The sequence below is a fragment of the Gobio gobio genome (genome assembly GCF_949357685.1).
Source record: "Gobio gobio genome assembly, chromosome: 1".
Classification (NCBI taxonomy): domain Eukaryota; kingdom Metazoa; phylum Chordata; class Actinopteri; order Cypriniformes; family Gobionidae; genus Gobio; species Gobio gobio.
The window spans coordinates 77547500-77559753 of record NC_137097.1 but is presented as its reverse complement, the minus strand read 5'-3'; the positions used below and the strand labels follow the sequence as shown (position 1 = coordinate 77559753).

At 41.1% G+C, this 12254-nt stretch overlaps 1 protein-coding gene across 1 annotated transcript; it reads left to right on the top strand.

Annotated features, from left to right (window-relative positions):
* Nucleotides 1-2832: 2832 nt before the first annotated feature.
* LOC307123046 (alpha-2-macroglobulin-like) lies at nt 2833-11621 on the top strand (the record flags this gene model as incomplete). The annotated part of the gene is made up of 34 exons (XM_079811424.1): nt 2833-2885; nt 3181-3364; nt 3434-3590; nt 3699-3751; nt 3862-3882; nt 3978-4140; nt 4216-4300; nt 4370-4484; nt 4559-4679; nt 4748-4857; nt 4928-5098; nt 5173-5397; nt 6537-6749; nt 7063-7212; nt 7458-7601; nt 7691-7766; nt 7988-8105; nt 8188-8413; nt 8499-8622; nt 8689-8810; nt 8889-8940; nt 9036-9119; nt 9198-9374; nt 9488-9563; nt 9659-9815; nt 9909-9983; nt 10056-10218; nt 10293-10477; nt 10543-10764; nt 10828-10949; nt 11059-11140; nt 11222-11305; nt 11392-11497; nt 11581-11621. The coding sequence occupies 34 exons, from the start codon at nt 2833-2835 to the stop codon at nt 11619-11621; spliced, it is 4257 nt and encodes a 1418-aa protein (XP_079667550.1).
* Nucleotides 11622-12254: the final 633 nt, after the last annotated feature.

Here is a 12254-nt window from a genome sequence, read left to right as displayed (position 1 = left end):
AAGGAGAGTCTGCGTTTAGCTATTATGCCAGCCGCAGCTGGAACCAGCTTCCTGAACAGATCAGATGTGCTCCAACAGTAGCCTCTTTCAAATCCAGACTCAAAACACATTTGTTTAGCTGTGCATTTACTGCATTATGAGCACTGTGCTTTGTCCGACCTGCTTGCACTTTATTTTATGTTTCAATTTAACCCTGATTCATCTTTGCATCGTTTTAAATCAGGCAGCCAATCATAGGGTGGGTTTGCATTTTCATGTGGACAGAGATTTTTTTTAAACCGTGCTTGTTTGGATGCGATTGTTTTTTTAAAACAAAGGAGGAAAAACTCTGGTTAAAAAAATACCCATGTACATGTGGACTAGGCCTAAAAACACCTGCGTATGTGTGGACCAGGGGTCCATTCTTCATTTAATACATCTGAGATTACTGCACGTTCTTGTGTTCCCTGAAGAGGGCAGATGCATCGATACTCGAAACCACGATCAGCAATGCAGCGATTGGCTGGTGTCAAGACAGCAATGTAATGACATCATATAATTAAAAAAGCCACCTGGCAAAACACTTGACAAATAAAAAAACGAAAAAACACGAATTTCTGGACCTTTATAAGGAAACGACCAAACCAACATAAAAGTTATAATAGAAAAATGAAATGTGCTCTGTATTGATGAACATGATGTTATAGTATTTGTACACCCTTTACAGTTTTATTTCAATGTTGTAATTACATTTTTAATTCAATTTGAAGCAGATTTGTAACGTGACAGTATTAAAGTTTCTTAAGGGTCAAGATCAAGTTCTCTGCATCTCCTGCACTGCTTCAAGCCATCCCATAATATCCGTCATCACTTAAATTAATTCATGGCTCAGATTAACTGTACAACATGTGTGTAAACCTAAAGTAATTATTCCATCACAAATAAATCGCTCAATCAAGTAGCTGTGTCTATAGTATTATACATAACATTGTAATATTATTTTCAAACACATTTTTATAGTACTATTATTAAAATTATTATTATTGCCCCTGGTCAGTAATGAACTCTTGTAATAAAGTAGCAGTGGCTGGGACAGATTTTAAGTATCACCTCAAGATGCAATCTAATCCTGTTTACATGAAATAAGCCGCTCGCGAACAGGTTTAAGATAACGGACCTGTTGCTATGACAACAAGTCCAGGATGAGCGTCAAAGAACCAAACAATCCAAGATCATGCCAAACCGTCAACAATCAAATCCAACTAACTGAGTTAAGCTGGGCATACACTGTGCAATTTCTATGTGATTTCAGCAAGGTTACCTACTCACACTGTACGAGTAGATCGCATGCGATGTAAAGCCAAAGCTCACGATTTATGTACTCACACTGTGCGGCCCGATTATCGAGCGCAACTTGTCTGCTCACACTGTACGAGTGAAATATGCGTGAAAAAACCTATAATAGAGAGATAGCCTATCAAATGCATCAGCTCTCGATATCAAGAGCATTTAGCATTTACAATTTATGTATATAAATGACCATTATTATTAGGCTTAGGGTAGGCCTACTTTTATTATTAAACTGATATTACATTTAATTTGCCCCCGCGCTAATTTTATAACGCATCAATGCATAACCGATACTCTGCATAATAAAAGAATAGATAGATTAGCTTACTCCTCATTATATAAATACATTTTGCCCAATTAAACAAGGAATTATAGGCCTATAATTAAAATGTATACAATAATATCAGTATTATTATCAGAAAGTAAGAGCAGCTTATTTAACACAAAATGGGCCTATACTTCTCTTCTAATCTGTTTCACAATATGGGCCACAAGAGAAATATTAAGAATATAAATTAAGACAGTTATAGGCTACGTCATCAGCATATGTTAAAGAAGATGTATCTTGTCTCTGTGAGAATATGCGCCGAAAGCTCGTCAGATTTTACTTTCACTTTCACCGACTTTCGCGCACATTGCGTTTTTGCTGATATCCACTGACTCGCCTTCATGATTTAAAACGAAAAGAAAAAAAATCTATATTGCGCCGTGACATTTTGTCATTCTTTTCTTTTGTCAAATGATGGACAACGGTTCACATTTTTCCCATGATAATAAAATTAAGTAAATATTAAATAATATTAAATAAAATCATTTGTGAAAGTAAAACAAGTAAATTAATGTTCAAAGTTAAATGAATAAAAGAGGCACTGACAGGCTAAACACGGTGGTTTGAACGTCTTAGAATATCCATTTTACAACACGGACTGAAGGCAAGCAACAGTTTGCTAAATTGCTGCTATTTGAAAACTGCCTACAGAACTTAAAGATTTCCCTCTTTTCGTTTTCTTTCTTGCTGCATTAAAGATTAAATGGTTCAACTTCTGCTTTCACGCATCCGATTGCCGATCAGAAGAGGTTTATTGCGTCTCGTTTCCCCCTGTACACTGCACGAACCCCTCACAACAAACGACGCACGATAAAGCTGAAAATCGGCCTGACCCAAAAAAGAGTCGCACGAGTCAGAATTCGGCTCGAAATTGTGCAAAAGTCACACAGTGTATGCCCAGCTTTAGCGATGTACGAAGAACGGCTTGCGTCTCAGTTGCCTCCCTAGTTCAGTAGTCAGTGCACTAATAAGGACATAAGTCAATGAGCTGACTCCCTGATCAGTGCCCTGACTACTGAACTAGGGAGGTGATTGAGACGCACCATGCGTTTCACTTTGGCAACCCTGTGATTAATTACCGGGACTCCACCCTAAAGATGTCCTGATTGCCTGTGATGGCTAAATCAACCTGATCCCAATTATTAAGTGTTTCAATTACGCTGCCATCAGTGCAGATGATTGAGAGTGAAGCTGTAGAGCAGTGTGAATCTGTACAGGAGTGCTGCAGGTTTTTGAACCAGCCTTTTGATTTCTGTCTAGTCCTGAATGATTGCTCCTCATGGCTGTGAGTGAAATTTGTGTTTGGAAAGGGCTCATTTTAGCCCTTTTCCTCTTTGCTGTTGATGGACAGGAAAGGCCGTAAGTACCAAGGGCTTTGAAGTGAACAGAAGCTGTCTAATGTAATGATTGGGAGACTAAGGCTTTCTGATGGCAGCCACTTTCTGTGACCGTCATCCAACATGTACATGTTCTGACCTGATTCCCTTTGGTCTCTGAACCTAAGCTTCATGATGTTTCTACAGGTTATTCATGGTGACATTGCCTGCTGTGATTGAGTCTGGATCTGATGCTAAATTGTGTGCAAGTCTTCTGAAACCCCAAGAGAGTCTCACGATGACAGTTTCTCTGCTTGATGACAAAAACAGGACGACTCAACTTGTGCAGCAGGTTTCTTCTAGGCCGTTTCACCGCTGCTTTAATTTCCAGGTCTGTTATCATGAGACATGTGGCTTTTTCTTGTCTGGTTTGTTGTATGTTAACTGAGTTTCTCTACAGGCTCCTCGAGTAGATGGAGAATCTGTGCAGATGCTGAAGGTGGAAGTTCAAGGGAGGGTCTTCAGTGCGACTGAAGAGAGGAAGGTCATGTTCAGACGTTACCTGCCTTTGACCTTCATCCAAACAGACAAACCCATCTACAATCCAGGACAAACGGGTGAGCTGTGAATGACCCTTTGAGTATTAGAGTAGTAGAAAGTCCATTTGCACAAGTTCTGATCATGTGCATGATGCAATTGTGATCATTTATTGCTGTCTTTTGTAGTGAATTTCAGAGTTGTCACCATGGATGCTACATTTGTGCCTCTTAATCAGATGGTAAGACATGAACAAACTGCTAATTATTTTTACATGCAGTCTTGCACCTTCCTTTTTCTTCAATGTGTGCTTTCTCTTAAGTGCCTAATATTCATGTCTTTGTCTTGCAGTACAATCTGGTGGCGGTGGAGGTGAGAATTTGCTCCACTGCAAGTCTTTTGAATGGAGCTGAAGCTTTTTGTACTTTGGTTTACAGTTTTTCTGAGCTGTTACTTGTTTTTAATAGGACAATAATAACCGCATTGGTCAGTGGACGAACGTGTCCTCAACGGGGATGATCTTGCAGCTTTCTCATGAGTTAAACCCAGAGGCTCAGGTGGGGATGTACACACTAAAGGCTTTTATTGGCGACCAAATGATCTCCCAAGGTTTTGAGGTGAAAAAATATGGTAAGTTGTTCCTATAATGTGCAGTGGTTCAACGACAAATCTGAGGTCCTGAGCTAAAGTTGTTTCCTGGTTTAGTTCTGCCCAAGTTCGATGTGACCGTAAACTCACCACAGATGTACAGCGTTGCAGATGTGGGACTGAAAGTTGAGGCTTGTGCCAAGTGAGTGAGGCTTTCATTTTCTTGCCTTGTGGTTGGTCAGTTCTTGATGTTACTTGTGACGTTTCCCAGATACACGTATGGCCAACCTGTACCTGGTCAAGTGTTGGTGGAATTGTGCCGTGATCCATTTCCTTATGTTGAGGATCCTGGTGTGACCCGCCGTTGCCTGGATAAAACTACACAGGTTTGACTCCTGCCTTACAAGGAGGGTTTTTCTGCTTGTGCTCGAATTAAATGTGACCTCTGTTCTGCTACCAGATGAATGCTACTGGCTGTGCTGTCCTTACTGTCGATACATCAGAGTTTTTTGGCACTACATCTGAAAATTATATGCAAGACACATTTCTTGTAAATGTGAATGTCACTGAGGAGGGAACAGGTGAGCTACTGACTGATCTGAACCAATGGCTCTATGGAGGAAGTTGAGTTTGTTTTGTTTCTCCCCAGGTGTAGTGATGTCAAAATCTGCAACGGTGTCCATTACGTTTGAAGTCGGCAAGGTTGCGTTTTTGGTTCTCCCAGATTATTTTGAACCTGGATTACCGATTAATGGAAAGGCAAGTTTATCCCTCGTTGCAGGCGCCTTTTACATTGGTTCCCTTTCCTAACCTTGATCATTCCCAACAGATATTGGTGTCTCGTTTCAATGGGAATCCAATTGCGAGCAAAGCAGTGCATCTCCTGGATGGCAACAGCTGGCCAAACAAACTGCTACTGAATCTGACCACAAACCAGAACGGTCTGGCCACGTTCTCCCTCAACACAGCTAATCTTCCTAACGCTGATCTCAATCTGGTGGTAAGATTTGCTCTATTTTGTGACGATATATAGACCACTCTCGGAAGAAACTAATTCTATTCATTGTTTCCCAGGCGAGTGTAACTCCAGAGGTTGTTTATGGTTACAAATCGCCATACTTCACTACAGATACAAGAGGAGTTCCGCTTCTCCAACCTGCTGCTCCTGACCGCCCATCTAGTGAACTGACTATAGTGGAGCTTGAGCAGCCGCTCAAATGTGGTGCTGCGTTTCCAGTGACCGTGAAGTATTCTTTTGTTGGAGAGACTGGTGGTTACAGCACTGACATTGTCTATATGGTGAGTGGACATCAGTTGTGGTTGGATTTATGGTATACGATGTATCACGATAATGAACTTGTATGATATCGTGGGCACTTCAAAAGTACAGTGAATTTATCATTTTAATGTGAACTACATTCTTTAGATATTGTTTGAATGCATGTTCTGATTCTTTATTGTTCAGGCACACTTTACAATAAGGCTCCATATTTGCCACTAACTTTGACCACATAAGCTCTGGGATAATTTTGGGTATTTCCACCTGGATTTGGGCTACCAAAATTGAAAAGCTTCCCATACCCACATGCAATAGTCTAAATGCACAATTTGAATGTCATTTTTACATGAAACCCTTTGAAGTTACATAAACCCTGTACAGGGTCTACAGAGTTTAAGAGGTTTACAAACTGGCAATGAAGGGTACTTCTGAAGCATTTAATCTTAGTTAAATGTAAATTTCAACATTTTAAAAGCACATCATTAAAATAAACTATTTAATGGCCTGAGCAAATTTAAAGGGTTAGTTCACCCAGAAATAAATTGTCATTAATTACTTTACTACTATTTATTACATTAAGTGTTATGAATCAGCGAGTTGATTTTTAGCAGTTTGAAGCTTCATGATGCAGTGTTTTGAAATCAGTCATCACTATATAAATTATTTAGGTTTTTTGCACCAACTATTCTCGTTGATTCAAAGTCATTGTAGAACCACTGTAGTGAGATGGACTTTGTAACAACGTCTTTAGTACCTTATGGGTCTTGAGAGTGTAAAGTAGATTGTGCCAATGGAGGCCTTTCTGAGCCATTGGATTTACACTAAAATATAATTTGTTCCGAAGATGAATGGAGGTCTTGCGGGTGTTGAACAATATGAGGGCAAGTAATTTAATGGCAGATTTCTTTTTTGTGTGAACTAACCCTTTTGACTTAACTAACATTATTGAAGAATAACTTCTGTAAAATGTGCTCCTTGTTAATGCATTAACTAACGTTAACTAGTGAGACCTTTATTGTAAAGTGTAACCTACCTTTTCCCACAAGTTGTTTCAATATCGTGATAATGCCGTGATCAAATCGTCAGCCATTAATCACAACACTGATAATGATACCGTCGTGGAGGTGCATGTTTTATACACCTCTTTGTCTTCTGTCAGGTCTTGTCCAGAGGAGTGATTGTCCTCCATGGATTTCAGACGGTCAGAGCAAGGGCTTCTAATCCCGTCACCAGCGGCTCTGTGTCATTCCAACTGTCTGTCAGTGTCGATATGGCTCCAACAGTGCAGATTCTGGTCTACTGCGTTCTGCCCAGTGAGAATGTAGTTGCAGCTAGTGTGTCGTTTGACACTGAAATGTGTTTCCAAAACCAGGTATGATGTGCACTAGCATCTTTTGGCTTAATGTGGGGAATGATGTTCCCTACAGTGTGTTGGGACACTATATTTTTCAACTAAATATTGAAAGAAATCTAATAAACTAAATTACTGGTCTAATTATTGATCTAAAGCCCACACTGTCACCGTATGGAAATTGAAATGAACTGATGACATCAAATGGCTATACAGCTTAATAAAATTATGCTGCATTATTTTCCTGTTTAACACTGTAAAGCTGCTTCGAAACAATCTACATTGTTAAAAGAGCTATATAAATAAAGTTGACTTGACTTGGTCCTTGTTTCAGGTGTCTCTACAGTTTTCTCCTGCTACAGCTGTTCCTGCTGAGGGAAGTGTTCTGACTGTCTCTGCTCAAGCAGGATCTCTGTGTGGCATCAGTGCTGTCGATCAGAGTGTCCGGATCTTGGAGCCAGGAAGACGGCTGAGTGCTGAAATGGTATCCATGTGCAGTTGCTTTTTTTTTTTTAAATCCTTGATTGTCATTTCAGGTTCAGCTCAGAATTTGAGTAATGCTGATGAGTCAATTGAACAAACCTATGCACTTATAGGGCTGTTATGATTTATAGCAGTGTACATGTAATGCCTAACATTATAAACTGACCATAACATGCCAAACAAGGCCTTTAATTAAATAAGTTTACAGAAAGTCAATATAGCAACACTATTGTTTCATGGTCCCAGGTGTTTGACTTGCTCCCAGTGCGCTCACTATCAGGTTACCCATACAGCGTTGAGGATGAGCCACAGTGTTTTGGTTTTCAACCCCGAGCTTTTCGGATAGCTCTCTATGATGTTCCTACAAATCAAGCCTACACAACCTTCAAGGTACAAAAAACAATTCATAACCACGTAGTCACTGAATAAGACTTGAAGTTAATGACTCTGTATTGTGTTTTGACTCGTTACGATGACAGAGCCTGGGAATGAAGATCGCAACAAATCTTGCTGTACGAGCCCCTCTGTGTCAGAGGTATCCCGGGATCCCTGAAAGTAGGTTATTTTGGTGAAAACCAATTCTGAACGACCTGGTGAACTTGCCTTCAGTTATTGGAGTTTATTTCTCGTTCTTTGTGAACCAGCAAATTGTGTGGGTTTTTTATAAATGCAATAATGGGGGCAGTTATTCTATATATTAGTGTAGAATATTAGAATATTTATTCTGACTTAGAACGGGTGGAGTAAATGGGTGTACATTTCCTTGTCTCTTACAGTAATTACTCTTAATGGTACTCTTGAAGCAGAAGGTGTTGGAGGTGAAGCTTCCTCTTTTGACGTGACCATCAGGACTTACTTTCCAGAAACCTGGATCTGGCAGCTTGCTCAAGTGGGGTTAGTAAAGCATGTTATTCCTTCTAAAGTACTTTCCAGCAGTTTACTAATTCCCCTTTATTTCTCTTCTGCTGTCCTTCAGAGCCACTGGATCAACACGAGTTCCCCTCACTGTTCCTGACACCATCACCACATGGGAGACTGAGGCGTTCTGCCTGTCCTCTAAAGGTTTGGGTCTGGCTCCTCCTGCTCTGCTGACAGTCTTCCAGCCCTTCTTCCTGGAGCTCTCCCTGCCATACTCCATCGTCCGTGGGGAGTCATTTGATCTGAAGGCCACGGTCTTTAGCTATCTGTCCAAGTGCATCATGGTCTGTCATGGTTTATTTACCTTTTATATAATGGATCTGTAGAGAAGGTCCCATCTTTGCTCCATGTTTTCTGTTTCATTGGCAGGTTAAAGTGACTCCAGCTTCATCCACAAACTTCACTCTTAAATCATATCCTGATCCGTACTCGTCCTGTCTTTGTCCCAATGGGAGAAAGACCTTCAAATGGGTTCTCTCAGCTTCTGTTCTTGGTTAGTTTTGGACTGTTTCTAAATTTGAAGTGTATGGTGTTGCTCACTTCCTGTCTGTCACTGCAGGAGCTGTCAATGTGACTGTCAGTGCTTCAGCTGAACCATCCCAGACTCGATGTGGCACTGAGGCTGTGACTGTACCAACGAGAGGACGCATTGACATTGTCACTCGTAGTCTTCTTGTCCTGGTGCGTGTTAACCTGCATTTTATCATGGAGCTCATTCTGCTTTACTGATGTGGTTTCATTGCTTTTTTTTTGTTATAGCCTGAAGGTGTTGAAAGGACAATCACCCAGAGTTGGTTACTCTGTCCAAAGGGTTTGTTTTCACTCAATGATTCCCAAACACATTCACCCTGTATAGCCAAACATTAGCCTAGCACTCAATGCTGCTCCATTTTGTTCATTCTGCAGGCAAAGTTCTTTCTGAAGATGTGTCTCTGACGTTTCCAACAAATGTGGTTCAGGGATCAGCCAGATGCTCAGTTTCAGTCCTTGGTAAAGCATTTAAAGTAGAAACTGACAGGATGCTTGAGAGAATAACTGTTTCTGATGTGGGTTTTGTTTGTCTCGTAGGGGATATAATGGGTCGTGCACTGAACAATCTAGATGGGTTGTTACAGATGCCATGTGGCTGTGGAGAACAGAATATGATCATTCTTGCTCCCAATATTTACATCCTGCTGTACCTGAAGGTCACAGGGCAACTCAAGGCAGCCATTCGAGAGACTGCCACAGGCTACCTTAATAGCGGTATGGATGACCAATCCACTTTAAATGTGTATGAGCCTAAATGTCAAGGTTGTCCTGCTCTTCGCCTTAGACTCAGACTATTGACCAATTTACATGTGGCTTGACCTAATCAGGATATCAAGGACAACTGAACTACAAACACAACGATGGTTCATACAGCACCTTTGGTTATGATGAATCCAATACATGGTGAGTTGCGTCCTGTTCTACTGTTGGGTGTATATAAGCTGTTGTGGCACAAGTAGTTTCTAAGGTCAGTTTGTCACAACCTTCTTCACGGCCAGGTTAACTGCCTTTGTCCTGAGGTCTTTTGGTCTAGCGAGGCAATTTGTCTTCATTGATCCAAATGTCCTGCAGAGTGCAAGGGATTGGTTGATCGGCACGCAGGGTTCAGACGGTTGTTTCATACAGCAGGGAACTCTGTACCACAGTGACATGAAGGTGTTTTTTATTTTATTTTTTATAATTTAAATTAATGATTTGCAACAACAGACTTGGTGTGAGGACTGTTCTAAATTCTTTTTTTCTTTTAAGGGTGGCGTTGGTGACAGCGTGACCATGACTGGCTACATTGTTGCATCGCTACTTGAACTAGGCGTCCCCACCACTGTAAAACATCTCAAGTAGTTCAATGAGCTCTCTTTAGATGACCTTGCTGTTTGACGCTTACTTTGATTTCAGGATCCTGTCATTACCAAGGCTCTGTCCTGCTTGAGGCCTGTTGTTGGGAACCTGGGAAACACTTACGCCATGGCTCTGCTGGCCTACACCTTCAGTCTTGCTGGAGACACCACCACTCGATCACAGCTTTTAACTGCCTTGGAAAACCGTGCCATTTCTGAAGGTGAGAATTCACACCAGCCTCTTGATATTGGTTGTTACCTTTGGCATCAACTTTCTCCCTTGTCTCATCCAAAGGCAATAAGCTCCATTGGTCTCAGACAACAGCTGGTGATACTCTGGCGGTGGAGATAACTGCTTACGTGCTGCTAGCAGTTCTCGCTGTTCAGCCTCTCACGACGGCTAATCTGGGCTATGCTAACCGCATTGTCAACTGGCTGGTGACCCAACAGAATCCCTATGGAGGCTTCTCCTCGACCCAGGTGACTGACCCCCAAACATGAGCATAATTCTTGAGTGGAGTTATTAATCTAGTGCTTGTTTTTAGGACACGGTGGTGGCTCTTCATGCCCTGTCTGTGTACGCTGCTCAAGTGTTTCAGTTGGATGGCTCCAACACCGTTACTGTACAGTCCTCTGTGGCAGGAGGAGACTCTTATAGCTTCACCGTGAATCGGGACAACAGGCTGCTCTATCAGGAGAAGCTGCTGAAGAACATTCGTGGCAAATATAGTGTTAAAGCATCAGGATCCAACTGTGTGTCTGTGCAGGTCTGTATCTTCTCCCCTGTGTCCATGCAAATCCACATTTTATTTAATATATTTGTTCTGCAGGTTGCATGTTTCTACAACATCCCAACACCCGTTAAAGTCGCCAGGACACTGAGTGTTGAAGCGAAGGTGAAGGGAGACTGCCAACCACTTGGAGCCAATCTCATGTTGAACTTCACAGTGAAGTAAATAGCTTTGGCTTTCCTGAAACCAGCTCTTGTTTGACTCTTGTAAAAGCAAGCTGTGTTCTTTATCCTGTTGACTAAACTTTTATATCCCCCGTTACACATTCAGATACAACGGTGTAAAAGCAAGCACTAACATGGTTATCGTAGACATTAAGCTCCTATCAGGCTTCACCGCAGATACGTCACTGGTTTGTTTAAGATTTAGTCCTAAAATGCTTGAAGGTCCTTCAGATGTTATGTGTCTGTAAACATTGGTCTCTTCCCCTCAGCTTGGATCTCCACCCCAATCGTTTGCTCCGCTAGTGGAGCGAGTTGATGCTGAAGAGGATCATGTCCTTGTGTATCTGAAAGAGGTGAGACAGTACTCGAGAAGATGGCAGCTAGTAACATACCAGCTAGTAATATACCCAGTGTACAGTTATTCCTTTCTGTCTCGTAGGTTCCCAAAGGAGTCCCTATGGGCTATGCTCTTCAACTTAAACAAGCTTTTCCAGTGAAAAATCTCAAGCCAGCAGTCATCAATGTTTATGACTACTATCAGACAAGTATGCTTTCATAAACGTAATCTTGCTTTATTCTGGCTGAATTCACTGAACATGATCCAGCTAATTTCATGTTCCTCTTTCAGGTGATGCGTTTGAGACCACCTACACGTCACCCTGTCCATGATTTGATTCAGTACTGGCTGCAAGACAACTTAAATTAAACTTCTTTTTATTAGTCTTTTTTCCTCTTTTCTTGTGCGAGTACATAATCCAACAGCTAAGGAATTTCTGCTAAAGGCAGAAGTGTATTTACATTGCTCCGTTTTCCACCTGAATGATGTGAGTTCCTATGGCAATTCTCAAGGCAGCATTTATAGCCTACAATGGACATTTTTCACAATTGTAAATTGAAATTTTCACACCCTAAACTCACTAGCAGAAATGTAGCGTGTTATAAACAGACCAGAACTCAACACTGCATGATGGCAGCTTCACATTTTCTATATCAACCATCTAGGTGTGCATGCATCTACTTGATTAATGTTAATTTTAAATTTATGCTAAAGTTATTGCTAGATGTCGACAGTCAGTGATGCATAATTTAATTGATCCAAATAAATCGGGCTTTATTACGGGACATTTGGCTTCAGATAATGTTGGTCGAGTGTTACATATCACTGTCTAGTCCAATAAATCTAAAACACCCAGTGGCCTCCTATATATATTTATCCCAAACAAAGATCTTTGATAGGCTGGAATGGAGCTATTTATGGTGTACGTTGAACATTTAATTTTGGTGCCCAGTTTATTAGAATGA